Genomic DNA, 21,120 nt, shown 5'->3' with positions numbered 1-21,120 from the left:
AGTTATGTTTCTTCCTTTTCAGTCCTTATACCTTGTATATTTCTTGCCGTATTGTGTTGGCTAATGCTTCCAGTATCATGTGGAATAAAACTGGTGTTCCTGATCTAAAATGGAAAGTTGCCATAAATTGCCATTAAGTATGATATTTGCTTTAGGGTGTTTCTTGTTTTTTTTGTTATTTAAATATAAATATAGGTATTGGTTTCCTAGGGCTGCTATAGCAAAGGGTCACAAGCTGGTTGGCTTAAAACAACAGAAATTTATTCTTCTCGGGGTTAGATGTCCAAAGTCATGCGCTCTCTGAAGTCTCTAGTGGAGGATCCTTCCTTGTCTCTCATTTGCAGAGAGATTTTCTGATTTGTTTTAAGACGGTCATAAGATTTTTTTCTCCTTTATGTCATTAATGTCCGGATTAATGGATTTTCTAGTGTTAAATAAACCTTGCATTCCCAGGAGAAACCCAACCCTGTCATGACGTTATTCTTTTTCTATTTTACTAGGTTTTGTTTTTCAGTATTTGTTGAGGATATTTGCATCAGTCTTTGTGAGTGAAATTGAGCTTTAATATTTCTTTCTCATTTTGTTTGTGTTACATTTTGATATTGAAGGTTATGCTAGCCTCACAAAATAACTTGCAGGGAATTCCCTGGCAGTCCAGTGGTTAGGATGCCACACTTTCACTGCTGAGGGCCCGGGTTAATCGCTGGTCGGAGAACTAAGATCCCTGCAATCCACATGGTGGAGCCAAAAAAAATAATAATTTTTTTTAAAAAGTTGCAGAGGGTTCCTTTTTTTTCTATTCTCTAGAAAAGTTTGTAGGACTTGAATTATTTTTTCCCTAAAATGGGATGCTATCTGGGATTTGACTTTTTATGGGAAGATTTTAGACTTAATTAATTACATTAATAGTTATAGGACTATTCAAGTATTTATGGTTCTTGTTTAATCATTAAGTTTTAGTAAATTATATTTTTCTAGAAATGCATTTATGCTGTCTAAATTCTCAACTTTATTGGCATAAAGTTGTTCAGATATCTTCTTGGTAACTTCTACCTTCTCTCTTTTTGTTTGTTGTCTTACCAGAGATTTGTTCATTTTATTAGGATTTTGAAAGAACAAAGTTTTGGCCCTGTACATCCTTTCTATTGTATGTTTGCTTTATATTTCAGCAATTTCTGCTGGTATCTTTGTTGTTTTCTTCTTTATACTTTCTTTGGATTTATCTTGCAATTCTTTTTCTAACTTCTTAAGATGGATTCTTAGCTTATTAATTTACAAAGTTCTTCTCAAAATATATTTATTACCTAATGTATTTAATACATTTTCATCTAAGTGCTGCTTTAGCTGTAGCCCATGATATTTTAAGTAAATTTTTATTGATGTATAACCTATAGAGAGAAAAACACACAGATTATAAGTGTATGGCCTAATGAACTATCACAAAGTGAATAAACTCATGTAGCCACTACCTAGAGAATAACTAGAACATTAACAGCATCCCTGAATATTGCTCATACCTAGTTTACAAGTTTTGATATGTAGTATCTTTGCTTTACTATTGAAAGTATTTTTCAGTTCTTATAGTTTCTTTAACCCATGAATTATGGATAAATGATATATATAAAATTTGAAAAACATGGGGATTTTCTTGGTAGCTACTTAGTGATTCTTTTGTACTTTAATTGCATTGTAATTGATTTTGGACCTTTGAAATAGGTTGAGATTTGCTATGAATATGTTCCATTTTTAAAAAATATTCTGTGTATTCTTGATAGAAATGTGTTCTCTGCAGTTATAGGGGAGATAGATAAAGTTTATTGTTCATTTCGTTTGAATCTTCTATATCCAAATTTTGTGTGATTACTCTATCAATTACTGAGGTGAAGTGTTAAAATGTCCTCTTGAAATTATGAATTTCTGCATTTCTCCATCTAATTTTGTCTTTTTTGTGTTATATATCTAAGACTGTACTTTTCATGCATACAGATTTAGCACTGTAATATATTCTCATTAATTACAGTTTTTATTGGTATGAAATAATCCTCTCTATTTCTAGTATTGCTTTTTGCCTTACTGTCATTTTTGTCTGATATTAATACATCCACACTAGCTTTCTTTGATTAGTATTTTCCAGGTATATCTTCCTTAATCCTTTTACTTTTAACTTTTCTGTATCCTTATGTTTTAGGTATGCAAGTTGTGAATAGCATATAGTTCAATATTTTTAATCCAGTCTTCACCATTTTTGTTTTTTAACTAGAGCACTTATACATTTAATGTGATAATTGATGTATTTGAGGTTAAATATACATCTGTGTGCTTTATACTTGTCACCTCCATCCTGTTTCTCATTTCTTGCTTTCTTTAGAAACATTTAAAAAAATTAATAGACGTTACTTTTAGATTTATAGGAAAACTGAGTGGAAAGTAGAGTTCTCATATACTTCCTCACCACCACCACCCCTGCACATACTCAGTTTCTCCTGTGTTAACATCCTGCATTAGTGTGGTATATTTGTTAAAACACTGAGCCAATACTGATATTTTATTTTGAACTAAGGTCCATAGATTACATTAGGGTTTGCTCTTTGTATTGTACGTCCTATGGGTCTTAACAAATGTATGATGACATCCGTGTACCATTACTGTATCTTAGAGAATAGTTTCAATCCCCTGTGCTTCGCTATTCATCCCTTGTTCCCTCCCACTGAACTCCTGGCAACCACAGGTTGTTTTACTTTTGCCATAGCTTTGATTTTTCCAGAATGTCGTATAGTTGGAATCATAGAGGATGTAGCCTTTGCAGACTGGTTTCTTTCCCCTAGCAATAAGCATTTAAGATTCCTCCATGTCTTTTCATGGCTTCATAGCGCAATTCTTGTATCACCAAATAATATTGTAAGGAATCACTACAGTTTGTTTGCCCCATTCACTTATTGAAGGGCATCTCTTTTTATCCAGCTTTATTGAAATATAATTAACATATCATACTGTATAAGTTTAAGGTGTACAACTCAATTTGATACACACACATACTGTGAAATGATTACCACAATAAAGTTAGATAATACATCCATCACCTCACGTAATTACCTTTTTTTTGTGGTGAAAAACACTTAAGACCTACTCTCTTAGCAGCATTCAAATGTATAATACAGTATTGTTAACTACAGTCACCATGCTATATATTAGATCTCCAGGACCTATTCATTTTATAACTGGAAGTTTATACGTTTGACCAACAGTTCATTTCCTTCATCCCCCAGCCTGTGGCAACCACCACTCTACTCTCTTTTTCTATGAGTTCAGCTTTTTGTTGATTGCACATGTAAATGAGATCATACAGTATTTGTCTTTCCCTGTCTGACTTATTTCACTGAACACAATGCCCTCAAGGTCCATCCATGTTGCCACAAATGGCAGGATTTCCTTCTTTCTTTATGGCAGAATATTTCATTGTATATATACACCACACTTTATCCATTCATCTGTTGTTTCCATGTCTTGAATATTGTGAATAATGTTGCCATGAACATGGTGGTGCAGATATCTCTTCAAGATAGTGATTTCATTTCCTTTGTATATATGCCCACATGTGGAATTGCTGAATCATATGTGGCTCTATTTTTAATTTTTTGAGGAAGCTCCATACTGTTTTTCATAGTGGCTGCACCAATTTACCTTCCCACCAGCAGTGTACTAGAATTCTTTTTTCTCCACACCCTCCCTAACACTTGTTATCTGTTGTCTTTTTGGTAGTAGCTATTCTGACAGGTGTGAGATGATACCTTATTGTTGTTTTGATTTTCATTTTCCTGATGATTAGTGATGTGGAGCATCTTTTCACGTATTTGTTGGTCATTTGGATATCTTCTTTGGAAAAATGTCTGTTAGGTCCTCTGCCCATTCATTATTCTGATTATTTGGGGTTTTGCTATTGAGTTATACAAGTTCCTTATGTATTTTGGATAGTAGCCCTTTATCAGATTTATAGTTTGAAAATATTTTCTCCCATTCAATAGGTTACTTCTTCATTTTGTTAATTGATTCTTTTGCTGTGCAGAAGCTTTTTAGTTTGATATAGTACTACTTGTTTATTTTTCCTTTTGTTGCTTCTGCTTTTGATGTTATATTAAAAAGTCATTGTTAAGATCAATGTCAAGGAGCTTTTCCCCTATGTTTTCTTCTATGAGTTTTACAATTTCAGCTCTTACATTTAAATCTTTAATCCATTTTGTGTTAATTTTTCTGAGTGGTGTAAGACAGGGATCCAATTTCATTCTTTTGTGAGTGAACACCATTTTTTTTAACACCATTATTGGAGTATAATTGCTTTACAATGCTGTTAGTTTCTGCCGTATAACAAAGTGAATCAGCTATACGTATACATATATTACTATATCCCCTCCCTCTTGCTTCTCCCTCCCACCCTCCCTGTTCCACCCCTCTAGGTGGTCACAAAGCACTGAGCTGACCTCCCTGTGCTATGCAGCTGCTTCCCACTAGCTATCTGTTTTACATTTGGTAGTGTATGTATGTCCATGCTACTCTCTAACTTCGTCCCAGCTTACCCTTTCCCCTCCACGTGTCCTCAAGTCCATTCTATACGTCTGTGTCTTTATTTCTGTCCTGCCTCTAGGTTCTTCAGAACCATTTTTTTTAGATTACATATATATGTGTGAGCATACGGTATTTATTTTTCTCTTTCTGACTTACTTCACTCTGTATGACAGACTCTACGTCCATCCACCTCACTACAGATAACTCAATTTTGTTTCTTTTTATGGCTGAGTAATATTTCATTATATGTATGTGCCACATCTTCCTTACCATTCATATTTTGATGGACGCTTAGGTTGCTTCCATGCCCTGGCTATTGTAAATAGTACTGCAACAAAAATTGTGGTACATGTCTCTTTTTGAATTATGGTTTTGCCAGGGTATATGCCCAGGAGTGGGACTGCTGGGTCATATGGTAGTTCTATTTTTAGTTTTTTAAGGAACCTCCATACTGTTCTCCATAGTGTCTGTATCAATTTACCTTCCCACCAACAGTGCAAGAGGGTTCCCTTTTCTCCACACCCTCTCCAGAATTTATTGTTTGTAGATTTTTTGATGATGGCCATTCTGACCGGTGTGAGGTGATACCTCATTGTAGTTTTGATTTGCATTTCTCTAAAGATTAGTGATGTTGAGCATCCTTTCATGCGTTTGTTGGCAATCTGTATAACTTCTTTGGAGAAATGTCTATTTAGGTCTTCTGCCCATTTGTGGATTGTGTTGTTTGTTGTTTTGATATTGGGCTGCATGAACTGCTTGAATATTTTGGAGATTAATCCTTTGTCCATTGATTCACTTGAAAATATTTTCTCCCATTCTGAGGGTTGTCTTTTGGTCTTGGTTATGGTTTCCTTTGCTGTGCAAAAGCTTTTAAGTTTCATTAGGTCCCATTTGTTTGTTTTTATTTCCATTTCTCTAGGAGGTGGGTCAAAAAGGATCTTGCTGTGATTTATGTCATAGAGTGTTCTGCCTATGTTTTCCTCTAAGAGTTTGTTAGTGTCTGGCCTTACATTTAGATCTTTAGTCCATTATGAGTTTATTTTTGAGTATGGTGTTAGGAAGTGTTCTAATTTCATTCTTTTCCATGTAGCTGTCCAGTTTTCCCAGCACCACTTATTGAAGAGGCTGTCTTTTCTCCATTGTATATTCTTGCCTCCTTTATCAAAGATAAGGTGACCATATGTGCATGGGTTTATCTCTGGGCTTTTATCCTGTTCCATTGATCTATATTTCTGTTTTTGTGCCAATACCGTACTGTCTTGATTACTGTAGCTTTGTAGTATCGTCTGAAGTCTGGAGTCTTGATTCCTCCAGCTCCGTTTTTCTTTCTCAAGATTGCTTTGTCTATTCGGGGTCTTTTGTGTTTGCATACAAATTGTGAAATTTTTGTTCTAGTTCTGTGAAAAGTGCCATTGGCAGTTTGATAGGGATTGCATTGAATCTGTAGATTGCTTTGGGTAGTATAGTCATTTTCACAATGTAGATTCTTCGAATCCAAGAATGTGGTATATCTCTCCATCTGTTTGTATTATCTTTGATATCTTTTATCAGTGTCTTACAGTTTTCTGCATACAGGTCTTTTGTCTCCTTAGGTAGGTTTATTCCTAGGTATTTTATTCTTTTTGTTGCAGTGGTAAATGAGAGTGTTTCCTTAATTTCTCTTTCATATTTTTCATCCTTAGTGTATAGGAATGCAAGAGCTTTCTGTGCATTGCTTTTGTATCCTGCTACTTTACCAAATTCATTGATTAGCTCTAGTAGTTTTCTGGTAGCATCTTTAGGATTCTCTATGTATGGTATCATGTCATCTGCCAACAGTGACAGCTTTACTTCTTCTTTTCCGATTTAGGTTCCTTTTATTTCTTTTTCTTCTGTGAGTGCTGTGGCTAAAACTTCCAAAACTGTGTTGAATAATAGTGGTGAGAGTGGACAACCTTGTCTTGTTTCTGGTCTTAGAGGAAATGCTTTCAGTTTTTCACCATTGAGAACAGTGGTGGCTGTGGGTTTGTCATATATTGCCTTTATTATGTTGATGTAAGTTCTCTCTGTGCCTACTTTCTGGAGAGTTTTTATCATAAATGGGTGTTGAATTTTGTCAAAAGCTTTTTCTGCATCTATCGAGATGATCCTATGTTTTTTATCCTTCAGTTTGTTAACACGGTGTATCACATTGATTGATTTGCGTATATTGAAGAATGCTTGCATTCCTGGGATAAACCCCACTTCCTCATGGTGTATGATTCTTTTATTGTGCTGTTGGGTTCTGTCTGCTAGTATTTGGTTGAGGATTTTTGCATCTATGTTCCTCAGTGATACTGGCACGTAGTTTTCTTTTTCGTGACATCTTTGTCTCGTTTTTGTATCAGGGTGATGGTGGCCTCATAGAATGACTTTGGGAGTGATGAACACCATTTATTAAGAAAAGTATTTTCCCCCACGGAGGACTCCCTTATCAAATAATTGACCATATATGCCTGGGTTTATTTATTGGCTCTCAATTCTTTTCCTTTGGTCTGTGTGTCTGTTTTTATACCAATGCCATACTGTTTTGATTACTGTGGCTTTGTAATGTAGTTTGAAATCAGTGATGCCTTTATCTTTCTTTGTCTTTCTCAGAATTGACTTTTTGGGTCATTTGTGGTTCCACAGGAAGTTCAAGATGGTTCTTTTCTACTTCTGTTAAATATGCCATTGGAATTTTGGTAGGATTTGAGTTGAATCTCTAGATATCTTTGGATAGATGGACAATTTAACAATATTAATTCTTCAGATGCATGATGTGTATCTTTCCATTTATAGGTGTCTTCAGTTTCTTTTATCAATCTCTTGTAGTTTTAAGTGTACAGAAATTTCTCCTTTGTTAAATTTGTTTCTTTAAATTTATTGTTTTTAATGCTGTTGTAAATGGGATTGTTTTCTTTATTTCTCTAACATAATTCATTGTTAGTATATAGAAACACAACCGATTTTTGTATGTAGATTTTATATCCTGCAACCTCACTGAATTTGTTTATTTTAACAGTTTTTTTGGTGGAGTCTTTAGGGTTTTCTATATATAAGATCCTGTCCTCTGAAAACAGAGGCAATTTTTCTTCGTCCTTTCCAGTTTAGATGCTTTTCTTTTTCTTTTTTGCGTAATTGCTCTGGTTAGGACTTAAAGTACTATGTTGAAAACTCACCTCCTTTCAAGAAAACATCAAAATCACAATTAATTGCTGAACAACCATCAAGAAGAAACACTGGAACCTACCAAAAATCATATTCTACATCCAAAGACAAAGAAGAAGCCACAGTGGGATAGTAGGAGGGGCACTGTTGCTGTATAATCAAATCCCATGCCTACTGGGTGGGCGACCCACAAACTGGGAAATAATTATATTGCAGAGGTTCTCCCAGAGGAGTGAGAGTTCTGAGCCCCACATCAGGCTCCCCAGCCTGGGGGTCTGGCATTGGGAGGAATAGTGCCCAGAACATTTGGCTTTTAAGGCCAGCAGGGCTTAAGTGCAGGAGCTGCACAGGACTGGGAGAAACAGAGACTCCACTCTGAGAGAGCACACAGAAGGTTTCATGTATGCTGGGATCCAGAGCAAAGCAGTGACTCCATAGGAGCCTGGGCCATACCTACTTGCGGATCTTGGAGGGTCTCCTGGGAAGGCGGGGATTGGTTGTGGCTCACTGTGGGGGCAGGGACACTGGTGGAAGAGGCCCCAGGGAATATTTATTGGTGTGAGCTCTCACAGAGGTCGCCATTTTGTCACCGAGGCCTGGCCCTACCTAACAGCCTGCAGGCTCCAGTGGTGGTATACCTCAGGCCAAACAACCAACAGAGTGGGAATAAAGCTTCACCCATCAGCAGACAGGCTGCCTAAAATTATCCTGAGCTCACAGCCGCCTCTATACACACCCCTTGACATGGCCGTGCCCACCAGAGGGACAAGACCAAGCTCCACCTACCAGTGGACAGGCACCAGTCCCTCCCACCAGGAAGCCTGCACAAGCTCCTGGACCAAACTCACTCAATGGATGGCAGACAACACCAGAAGTAAGAGGAACTACAGACCTTTAGCCTGAGAAAAGGAGATCACAAGCACAGAAAGTTGACAAAATTAGATGGCAGAGAACATGTTCTAGAAGAAGAAACAAGACAAAACCCCAGAACAACAACTAAGTGGAGATGGGAAATCTGCCTGAAAACATATTCAGAGTAATGAGAGTAAAGATGATCCAGGATCTCAAAAAAAGAATGGCGGCACAGGGAGATCAGCTCGGTGCTTTGTGACCACCTAGAGGGGTGGGATAGGGAGGATAAGAGGGAGACACTAGAGGGAGGGGATATGGGTATATATGTATACATACAGCTGATTCATTTTGTTATACAGCAGAAACTAACACAACATTGTAAAGCCATTATACTCCAGTAAAGATGTTAAAAAAAAAATGGCAGCACAGACCAAGAAGATACAAGATTCAAAGAACACACAGAGATAAATGATACAGTAACTGTAATGAAAAATTCACGAGAAGGAATCAGTAGCAGAATAAATGAGGCAGAAGAGTGAATGAGTGAGCTGGAAGACAGATTTGTGGAAATCACTGCTGTGAAACAGAATTTTTAAAAAATGAAAAGAAATGAGGACAGTCTGAGACCTCTGGGGCAACACTAAACACACCAACGTTCGCATTATAGGGCTCCCAGAAGGAAAAGAGAGAGAGAAAAAGCCTGAGAAACTATTTGAAGAGATAATAGCTGAAAACTTCCCTAACATGGGAAAGGAAACACTCAAGTCCAGGAAGCACAGAGAGTCCCATACGGGATAAACCCGAGGAGGAACATGCCAAGACACATATTAATAAAATTGACAAAAATTAAAGACAAATAGGAAATATTAAAAGCAACAAGGGAAAAAGCAACAAATAACATACAAGGGAATGCTCATATGGTTATATGCTGATTTTTCAGCAGAAACTCTGCAGGCCAAAAGGGAGTGGCATGATATATTTAAAGAGATGAAAGAGACAAACATACAACCAAGAATGCTCTACCCTGCAATGCTCTCATTCACATATGATGGAGACATCAAAAGCTTTATAGACAAGCAAAAGCTAAGAGAATTCAACACCACCAAACCAGCTTTACAGCAAATGCTAAAGGAACTTCTCTAGGCAGAAAAGAAAGTGCCACAACTAGAAAAAGAAATTATGAAAGGGAAAGCTCACTGGTAAAGACAAACATACAGTAAAGGTAGGAAATCATCAACACACAAATATGATATCAAAATCAGCAATTGTGAGGAGGGATATTGGAAATACATTTGAAATTAAGAGACCAGCAACTTAAAACAATTGTGTGTGTGTGTGTGTGTGTGTGTGTGTGTGTGTACTGGTATATCAAAACCTCATGGTAACCACAAACCAAAAATATACAGTAGATACATACACAAAAAAGAAAGCAATCTAAACAAAACTCTAAATATACTCATCTAATCAGAAGAGAAGAGAACAAAAGAGGAAGAGAAGAAAAAATATCTACAAAAACAAATTCTGAACAATTAATAAAATGGCAGTAAGAACATACATATTGGTAATTACCTTAGATGTAAATGGATTAAATGCTCCAACCAAAGACATAGACTGGCTGAATGGATACAAAAACAAGATCTGTATGTATGCTGTCTGCAAGAGACCCACTTCAGATCTAGGGACACATACAGACTGATAGTGAGGGGATGGAAAAAGTCATTCCATTGAAATGGAAATCAAAAGAAAGCTGGAGTAGCAATACTCATATAAGACAAAATAGACTTTAAAATAAAGACTGTTACAGGAGACAACGAAGGACACTACATAATGATCAAGAGATCAATCCAAGAAGAAGATATAACAATCGTAAATATATATGCACCCAATATAGGAACATCTCAATATATAAGGCAAATGTTGACATCCATAAAAGGAAAAATCAACAGTAATGCAATAATAGTGGGGGACATTAACACCAGACTTACATCAGTGAACAGATCATCCAGACAGAAAATCAATAAGGAAGCACAAGCCTTAAATGACACATTAGACCAGAGGGACTTAATTCATATTTATAGAATATTCCATCTGAAAGCAGCAGAATACACTTTCTTCTCAAATGCACATGGACCTCCTTCTCCAAGATAGATCACATGCTGGGCCACAAAGCAAACCTCAGTGAATTTAAGAAAATTGAAATCATATCAAGCATCTTTTCTGAGCACAACGCTATGAGATTAGAAATCAACTACAAGAAAAAAAACTGTAAAAGACACAAACACATGGAAGCTAAACAACATGTTATGGAACAACCAATGGATCACTGAAGAAATCAGAGAGGAAATTAAAAATATTACCTAGAGACAAGTGAACATGAAAACATGACGATCCAAAATCTTTGGGATGCAGCAAAAGCAGTTCTAGGAGAGAAGTTTATAGCAATACAGTCTTACCACAGGAAACAAGAAAAATCTCAAACAACCTAACCTTACACCTAAAGCAACTAGACAAAGAAGAACAAACAAAACCCAAAGTTAGTAGAAGGAAAAAAAACCCATAAAGATCAGAGCAGAAAGAAATGAAATAGGGACGAAGAAAACAGTAGCAAAGATCAATGAAACTAAAATCTGGTTCTTTGAGAAGATAAACAAAACTGATAAACCTTTAGCCACACTCATCAAGAAAAATGGGAAAGGGCTCAAATCAATAAAATTAGAAGTGAAAAACGAAAAGTTACAACTGACACCACAGAAACACAACGGATAATAAGCAACTAGTAGAAGCAACTATACACCACCAATAAAATGGAAAACCTGGAAGAAATGGAAAAATTCTAAGAAAGGGACAATCTTCCCAGACTGAACCCGGAAGAAACAGAAAATATGAAGACTAGTCACAAGTACTGAAATTGAAACTGTGATTTTAAAACTTACAACAAACAAAAGTCCAGGACCAGATGCCTTCACAGGTGAATTCTATTCAACATTTAGAGAAAAATTAACACCTATTCTTCTGAAATTATTCCCAAAAATTGCAGAGGAAGGAACACTCCCAAACTCTTTCTCTAAGGCCACCATCATCCTAATACCAAAACCAGACAAAGATACCACAAAAAAAGAAAATTATAGGCCAATATCACTGATGAATATAGATGCAAAAATACTCAACAAAATACTAGCAAACTGAATCCAACAATACATTAAAAGGATCATACACCCCTTTCAAGTGAGATTTATTCCAGGGATGCAAGGATTTTTCAATATCTGCAAATCAGTGTGATACACCACATTAACAAATTGAAGAATAAAAAGCATATGATCATCTCAATAGATGCAGAAAAGGCTTTTGACAAAATCCAACACCAATTCTTGATAAAAGCTCTCCAGAAAGTGGGCATAGAGGGAACCTACCTCAACATAATAAAGGCCTTTATGAAAAACCCACAGCTAATAACATACTCAACAGTGAAAAGCTGAAAGCATTTCCTCTAAGATTGGGAACAAGACAAGGATATCTACTGTCACCACTTTTATTCCACATAGTTTTGGAAGTCCTAGCCATGGCAGTCAGAGAAGGAAAAGAAATAAAAGGAATCCAAATTGGAAAAGAAGAAGTAAAACCATTGCTGTATGCAGATGACATGATACTATACATAGAAAATCCTAAAGTTGCTACTGGAAAACTACTAGAGCTTATCAATGAATTCAGTGAGGTTGCAGAATGCAAAATTAATACACAGAAACCTGTTCCATTTCTATACAGTAACAACGAAAGTTCATAAAGAGATATTAAGGAAACAATCCCGTTTACCATCACAACAAAAAGAATAAAATACCTAGGAATAAATGTACCTAAGGAGGCAAAAGACCTGTACTCTGAAAACTATAAGAAACTGACTGATAAAAGAAATCAAAGATGACAGAACCAGATGGAAAGATATACCATGTTTTTGTATTGGAAGAATCAACATTGTGAAAATGAGTGTACTACCCAAAGCAATCTACAGATTCAGTGCAATCCCTATCAAATTACCAATGGCCTTTTTACCAGAACTAGAACAAAAGAATTTTACAGTTTGTATGGAAACACAAAAGACCCTGAATAGCCAAAGCAATCTTGAGAAAGAAAAACAGAGCTGCAGGAATTAGGCTCCCTGACTTCAGACTATACTACAAAGCTACAGTAATCAAGAGAATATGGTACTGGCACAAAAATAGAAATATAGATCAGTGGTACAGGATAGAAAGCCCATAAATAAACTCGCCCACCTATGGTCACCTAAACTATGACAAAGGAGGCAAGAATATACAATGGAGAAAAGACAGCCTCTTCAATAGGTGATGCTGGGAAAACTGTACAGCTACATGGAAAAGAATGAAATTAGAACGTTCTCTAACACCACACACAAAAATAAACTCAGAATAGATTACAGTAAGTCCCCTACATATGAACCTTCAAGTTGCCAACTTTCAAAGATGCGAACATGCGCTTGCATATCCAGTCCACATTAAGTTAGTTCACGTGTCTGACATACATTGTCATATGTGTGTATCCTCTACAAGTTGTGCTTTTGTGTACTCTACTGTACTATACTGTATAGAGTACAGTAGTACAGTGTCTTTATTTCAAGCCCAGGATGTCTGGAAGCAAGTGTAAAAGCAGCAGTGATGTAGCTGATACTGCTAAGAAGTGCCAAGCAATAACGATGGAAACAAAAATGAAAACAATTGAGAGAGTGGAGCAAGGCAAAAAGATGGTAGACGTCGCTCATTCTTATAACATGAGTCATTCAACCTTCGGCACAATTCTAAAGAACAAGGACAAGATCATGGAACATGTGAAGTCTACTGTGCCGATGATGTCGGCAGTAATATCGAAGAAACGTGTAAAAGTGGTGGAGGAGATGAAGAAACTTTTCAGTGTGTGGATGCAGGATCAGCATCAGCGTTGAGTCCCGTTCAGCTTAATGCTGATTCAAGAGAAAGCTAAAAGCCTTCAAGAGAAACCTAAAAGACTTGAGAAAGAAACATGGTGAAGAATCAGAGGGAGCATCTTTTAACACCAGCCATGGGTGGTTTCATCGGTTCAAGGCTAGAGCCAACCGTCACAACATAAAAGTAAGTGGCGAGGCAGTGAGTGCAGATATGGTAGCTGCCTGGGAATTTCCTGAAACGCTTTGAGAAATTATTGATGAAGGCACGTATTTACCTGAGCAGGGTTTTAATGTGGATGAGATAAGACTGTACTGGAAGAGGATGCCAGACCAAAGTTACATCAGTAAGAAGGAAATGTTGATGCCCGGCTATAAAGCAGCAAAGGATAGGCTAACTCTGTTTGTTGGCAGTGGTTCTGATGATGTGAAGCTGAAGCCTTCCTTAGTTTATCATTCAGAGAACCCAAGAGCCCTTAAAAACATAGCCAAGGGCTCTCTTCCTGTCGTGTGGAAGAGTAACGCCAAAGCCTGGATTACACAGGCCATTTTCCAGGACTGGTTTTTCCACCACTTTATCCTGGAGGTAGAGAAATATTGCTTGGAGAAAGACGTCCCATTCAACATTCTTTTGCTGCTCGACAGCGCTCCAGGCCACTCCCCATTCATGGATGACTTTCATCCCAACGTCAGAGTAGTGCATCTGCCACTGAATGCTATTGAGTACATTGCTCATCCAACCTTTGGACCAGGGAGTTATAGCAACTTTCAAGAAACATCATTTATGTCACACTTTTCATCAGACAGTAAAGGTTAGTGATCAATCAGGAACAACCTTGTGACAATTTTGGAAGGACTATAACATCTGTAAGGCCATAAAAAACATTGACTTTTCTTGGCGTAAGGTTATGGCCGTCACCATGAATGGGGTTTGGAAGAACCTTTGGCTGCAGTTTGTTCACGATTTTTGTGGATTTGAGAATGTGGCTGAGGAGTACAAAGAGTTCTTCAGCAACTTCGTGACCCTCAGCAAGAAGCTGGAGCTAGATCTGCAAGAGGACAGCTTCACTGAACTCCTTTCTGTGCAACATGAGGAGCTTACTAATGAAGACCTGATGGAATTGGAGGCCCAGAGAAAGGACGAGGAGAGACAAGAGGAAGAAAAAGTAACTGAAGAACCAAAGAAATTCATGATGCAGGAAATGGCAAGGGGGTTTTCTTTATATGAGGAGGTACTGTTAGTTTTTGAGGCACAGGACCCGAACGTAGAGCAATACCCAAAGGTTGCAGCAGCCATTCAGAATGCCATCCAGTGCTACCATGTCATATATGACAAGAAGAAAAGAGCTACTACCCAGACATCACTGGATTGTTTTTTTGAAGAGAGTAGATAGAATTGAATCCAGCAAGGAACCAGAACCTGTGCCACCAACATCAGGCATGAGTGAAATTGCAGCTTGCCCTCCGTCACCTATGGCTGATGATCCTTCAGCTCTACCATCTCCCACCTCCCCTCCCTCCTCCAGTCAGTAACTCTTTTTGCCTGTTCACTTGATGCCAGCACCTGTATGCCAGCTGTTGTAGTGTACTACTGTACTTTTCAGGGTACTGTACTATAAGATTAAAATGTTTTATTTTTTGTGTTTGCTTGTTTTTATGTATTATTTGTGTGAAAAGTATTATAAATCTCTTACAGTACAGTACTATATAGCCAATTTTGTTAGTTGGGTACCTAGGCTAACTTTGTTGGACTTAGAAACAAATTGGACTTAGGAACGCGCTCTTGCAATGGAACTTGTTTGTGTGTAGGGGACTTACTGTAACGATCTAAATGTAAGAGCAGATACTATAAAACTCTTAGAGGAAAACACAGGCAGAACACTCTTTGACATGAATTGCAGCAATATCTTTTTGGATCCAACCCTAGAGTAATGAAAATAAAAACAAAAATAAACGGGACCTAATTAAACTTAAAAACTTTTGCACAGTAAAGGAAACCATCAACAAAACAAAAAGACAACCACAGAATGGGAGAAGATATTTGCAAACAAAGTGACCAACAGGGGATTAATCTCCAAAATGTACAAATAGCTCATGCAGCTTAATAACAAAAAAAACCAGACAACCCAATCAAAAAAGGGGCTGAAGACCTAAATAGACATGTCTCCAGAGAAGACATACAGATGGCCAAAAAGCACATGAAAAGATGCTCAGCATCACTAATTATTAGAGAAATGCAAATCAGAAGTACAGTGAGGTATCTCCTCACACCTGTCAGAATGGCCATCATCAAAAAGCCACAAACATGAGCTTCCCTGGTGGCACAGTGGTTGCAAGTCTGCCTTCTGGTGCAGGGGACACGGGTTTGTGCCCCGGTCGGGGAGGATCCCACATGCCGTGGAGAAGCTAGGCCTGTGAGCCATGGCCGCTGGGCCTGCACGTCTGGAGCCTGTGCTCCGCAACAGGAGAGGCCACAGCAGTGAGAGGCCCACGTACCACAAAAAAAAAAAAAAAAAAAAAAAAAGCCACAAACAATAAATGATGGAGAGAGTGTGGAGAAAAGGGAACACTCCTACACTCTTTGCGGGAATATAAATTGATACAACCACTATGGAGAACAGTATGGAGTTTTCTTAAAAAACTAAAAATAGAACTACCATATGGTCTAGCAGTCCCACTCCTTGGCATATATCTGGATAAAACCATAATTTGAAAAGATACATGCACCCCAATATTTATTGCAGCACTATTTACAACAGCCAAGACATGGAAAGAACCTAAATGTCCATTGACAGAGGAATGGATAAAGACGATGTTGTACATATGTACAGTGGAGTATTACTCGGCCATAAAAAAGAGTGAAATAATGCCATCCATAATGCAGCAACATGGATGGACCTAGAGATAATCATACTAAGTGAACTAAGACAGAGAAAGACAAATATCATATGAGATCACTTATATGTGGAATCTAAAAAGATGATACAAATGAACTTATTTACAAAACAGAAACCAACTCACAGACTTTGAAAACAAACTTATGGTTATCAAAGGGGAAAGGTGGAGAGAGGTATAAATTAGGAGTTTGGGATTAACATATGCACACTACTATATATAAAATAGATAATCAACAAGGACTTCCTGTATAGCACAGGGAACTCTACTCAGTATTCTCTAATCATCTATATGGGAAAAGACTGAAGAAGAATGGATATATGTATATGTATAATTGAACCACTTTGCCGTACACCTGAAACTAACAACACATTTTAAATCAACTATACCCCAATATAAAATAAAAATTAAATTGAATAAAAAGAACTTAAAAATAAAGTTTAGGGCTTCCCTGGTGGCGCAGTGGTTGAGAGTCCGCCTGCCGATGCAGGGGACACGGGTTCGTGCCCTGGTCCAGGAAGATCCCACATTCCATGGAGCGGCTAGGCCCATGAGCCATGGCCGCTGAGCCTGCGCGTCTGGAGCCTGTGCTCTGTAACGGGAGAGGCCACAACAGTGAGAGGCCTGTGTACCGCAAAAAAAAAAAAAAAAAGTTTAAAAATAAATTACTTAGGTCTAAAAAAAAGTAGTATGTTGAACAGAAGTCGTGAGAATGAACATCCTTGTCTTGTTCCTGAATTTAGAGGAACACCTTTCACATTTTACCACTGAGTATGTTGTTAGCTGTTTTTTTGTCATATGGCCTTTGTTATTTTGTGATAGGCTCCTTTTATACCCAGTTTTTTGAGAGCTTTTATTATGAAAGAGTGTTGAATTTTGTCAAATGCTTTATCTGTATCTATTGAGAGAATCATAGTATTTTTATCTTTCATTCTGTTACTGTAATGCATTATTTTTATTGATTTGTGTATGAACCATCCTTGCATCCGAGGAATAAATTCCACTTGATCATGGTGTATGATCTTTTTAATGGGCTGTTGAATTCTGTTGGCTAGTATTTTGTTGAGAATGTTTGGATCTATATTCATCAGGGATATTGGCCTGTTGCTTTTTTCTTGTGGTATTTTTATCTGACTTTGGTATCAGGGTAATGCTGGCCTCGTGACATGAGTTTTGGAGTGTTCCCTCTTCAATTGGAAGAGTTTGAGAAAGATTGGCATTAATTCTTCTTCAAATGTTTGATATAAATCACCACTAAAACCATCTGGTCCTGGTATTTTGTTGGGCTGTTTTTGATTACTGATTCAGTCTCCTTATTATTGGTCTGTTCTGATTTTCTGTTTCTTCCTGATTCAGTCTTAGTGGGTTGTCTGTTTAACTTTGTTTCATTAATTTTTTTCTATTATCTTTCTAGTCTCTATATCATTTATCTCTGCTCTAATCTTTAATTCCCTCCTGCTAAATTTGGGCTTAGTTTTTTCTTTATAATTCCTTGAGAAGTAAAGTTAGGTTGTTTATTTGAGATCTTTTCTTAATGTAGGCATTTATTGCTATAAACTTCCTTCTTAGAACTATCTTTGCTGCATTCCCTAAGCTTTGATATATTTTCTTTGTTGTTTTTGTTCTCAAAATACTTTATAATTTGCCTTTTGATTTCTTCTTTGATCCGTTGATTATTCAGGAGTGTGTTGTTTAATTTCCATGCATTTGTAAATTTTTCATTTTTCTTCATGTTATTTTTTTCTAGTTTCATGCCATTGCAGTGGGAAAAGATACTTGATATGATTACAATCTTCTTAAATTTGTTAAGGCTTGCTTTCTGGCCCAACATACGATTTATCCTAGAATATATTCCATGTGTATGTGAGAGGAATATATATTCTGGTGCTGTTGAATGGAATGTTCTGTATGTGTCTATTCAGTCAATTTTGTCTGTAGTGTTAGGTCCACTATTGATTAATTTTCTGTTTGGATACCTGTGTATTGTTGAAAGTGGGTTTTGAAATGTTCCCTACTGTTATTTATTTCTATTACTCCCTTCAGTTCAGTTAATGTTTGCTTTAAATATTTAGTTGCTCTAGTGTTGAATGTGTATGTATATACAGTTGTTATATCCCCTTGATGAATTGACCCCTTTGTCACTATATGGTGTCCTTCTTTGTCTCTTGTGACTGATTTTGAGTAAAGTCTATTTTGTCTGATAATTATAGCCACTCTTGCTCTCTTTTTGTTACCATTTGCATGGAATATCTTTTTCCATCTCTTCACTTTCAGCTTATATGTGTCCTTAAAGCTAAAGTTAGTCTCTTGTAGATAGCACATTGTTGGATCTTGTTTTTGTTTGTTTTTTATCCATTCAGCCACTCTGTGTCTTTGATTGGATAGTTTAGTTCATTTATATTTAAATATTGATAGTTAAGTGCTTACTAGTCCCATCTTGTTAATTGTTTGAGTTTTTAGTTCCTTTCTTCCTCTCTTGCTTTTTTCCTTTTTGATTTATTTTTATAATGGTGTGTCCTAATTCCTTTATCATATATGTGTTTTGCAAATATTTTCTCCCATTTTGTGGCTTGCCTTTTCATTCTCTTAACAGTGTCTTTCACAGAGCAGAAGTTTCTAATTTTAATGAAGTCCAGCTTCTTTTTTCTTTCATGAATTGTGCTTTCAGTGTTGTTTAAAAAGTCATCAGTAAACCAAATGTCACGTAGTTTTCCCCTATGTTACCTCTAAGAGTTCTGTAGTTTGAGGTCTTACATTTAGATTTACGATTGTTTTTGAATTAATTTTTGTGAAAGGTTTAAGGTCTGTGCTCAGATTTTTTTTCTTTTTTGCATGTGGATATCCAGTTGTTCCAGCACTAATTGTTTTAAAAAGACTTTATCCTCATTTTTTTGTACTTCCTGGTTTCCCCCTTCTACTAGTGTAGAAATTAATTACTGTTTGTATTCTTTTAATGATTGTCCTAAAAGAATAGAATCCTTACTTAACTGTCCACCATGTTTGTAGTCTCTCTCTGCTGCACTTTAGCTGCATATTTATTATGTCTTATCTTTCAGTTCACTAATTTTCTCTTCATCTGCTTATAAATTGCTATTAGTAAGCCTATCCATTATGTTGCCATTTGGGTTATTGTATCTTTCATTTCAAGTAGTTCTTTTTGCCCAAATCAGCAAGGTCACATTTTATAGTTTCTGTTTCTTATAAACTTGTGTGATGTGCAAAGTGTTTAACAACTGATACGGCTTGGGCAATAATCAGTCAGAATGGATACCAGCTGGAAACAACCACTGTAACTGTATCAATATGTACTATTGAATATCAACCTAGTTATATACTTTTTGAGCATATCTTTTATTTCCTTAAACTTTGAAAACAGAGATGTTTTATAGGCAGTTTTTGATAGTTCTTTTATTTACATCCTGAGAATCTGTTTCTGCTGATTCTCATCTATGGTGTCTTGTTTCCTACTGTGCTTGATTTTTTTATGTTTCTACTCAAGATTCTTGAAAAATTATTTATGGAAATATTTTGAAGCCTAACATGAAGGTGTCTTCCCCCAGAGAGGATTTACATTTGCTTCTTCCTATGTTTGGGACCAATGAAAACTAAATTCATAGCTTGACATCTTTTGGCCTCCCATATAATGTAATTTGGGGCTGTAAATACATGCCAAAGTCTGTTTGTATTACACCTTAGGGACTGGTTTTCCGTACCCCATTTTGTTGGATTCTTCTCAGAACCAAGGTATCTATCTTTCATTGCAGTCCCCTGAGGATGTGGATGAAAGTGGGTTTACTTCTGGTTTTCCCTTAGCCTAAGAGTGTGATCCCTTGAGCCTTGATGTCTATTTTCCTGACCTAGTAAGGTACATTAAAACTAAAGTTAACATTTGCCTAGGTTTACAAATGCCCAGCAGGAAAAAAAAAAGTAGCTTTAATTCTCCATTTACTTCTCTGGGACCTCACTTTTCCTTAGATATTGCTTGGTAATTGCTTTACTAGTCACTTGCTTTTGGAATTAAAAAAAAAAAAACGTTATCCAACATTTTTTGGTTGTTTTCAGTAGGAGGGTTGGTTTGACATATATAATGTGCCCTATTTTCAGAAGCAGAGTTCAGTATTTCCATAGCATTTTAATAGAACAGTTCTTCAAAGATTTTTCTCAGATTCATGTCTTTTCATTATGAGTATCCCTCAGCCATTGTGACTATGTTAATAGTATTAGTAAAATATGGTAAAGTCTTCCTTATATGCTTTGTAAAAGAAACCCAATATTTCTTTTTTCAGGCTAAAGAGGCGGTGACAGAAGCTGAACGACGTGATCCTACAAATATTTTCACTAAATTTTATGTATTCAAGATTGCAATCCTAGAGGGCAACTCTGACAGAGGTATAAATGTTATTTATGAGTTATATTTGACTGTTAACACAAAGAATAATTCTCTTTGGCTGTAATAGAGAAAAATAGCTTTTAAGACAATGGAGTTGAATATATATGCTAGCTTTCCTATGTAAAGATGATACAACCATACAAAAAGAAACTATGGAAGGTTGCATAAAAATAAAAGAACAGGGTTTGCCTATTGAAGGAGTAGGAACTAGGCAGATGTGGGGCAAGAATTGGGGGAAAGTCTTGTTCCTGTATACTTTTTTGTACTTTGTCATTTGAACCAGCCTATTAAAAATTAACTTTAAAAAACTGTGAGAGCAGGGAGA

At 36.6% G+C, this 21,120-nt stretch overlaps 1 protein-coding gene across 4 annotated transcripts in view; it reads left to right on the top strand.

The window, feature by feature from the left end:
* Positions 1-21,120, top strand: part of TEX11 (testis expressed 11) — a 385,828-nt gene that overhangs the window by 248,361 nt on the left and 116,347 nt on the right. For all 4 annotated transcript variants that reach the window (XM_032620813.1, XM_032620814.1, XM_032620810.1 and 1 more), the window contains exon 17: positions 20,692-20,794. In XM_032620813.1, the coding sequence (XP_032476704.1) occupies positions 20,692-20,794 (103 nt within the window). The remainder of the gene's footprint in view (positions 1-20,691; positions 20,795-21,120) is intronic.

This window comes from Phocoena sinus, chromosome X (assembly GCF_008692025.1).
Source record: "Phocoena sinus isolate mPhoSin1 chromosome X, mPhoSin1.pri, whole genome shotgun sequence".
NCBI lineage: Eukaryota > Metazoa > Chordata > Mammalia > Artiodactyla > Phocoenidae > Phocoena > Phocoena sinus.
Note: the sequence above shows the minus strand (reverse complement) of the source record. Positions and strands in the feature narration are given on the sequence as shown.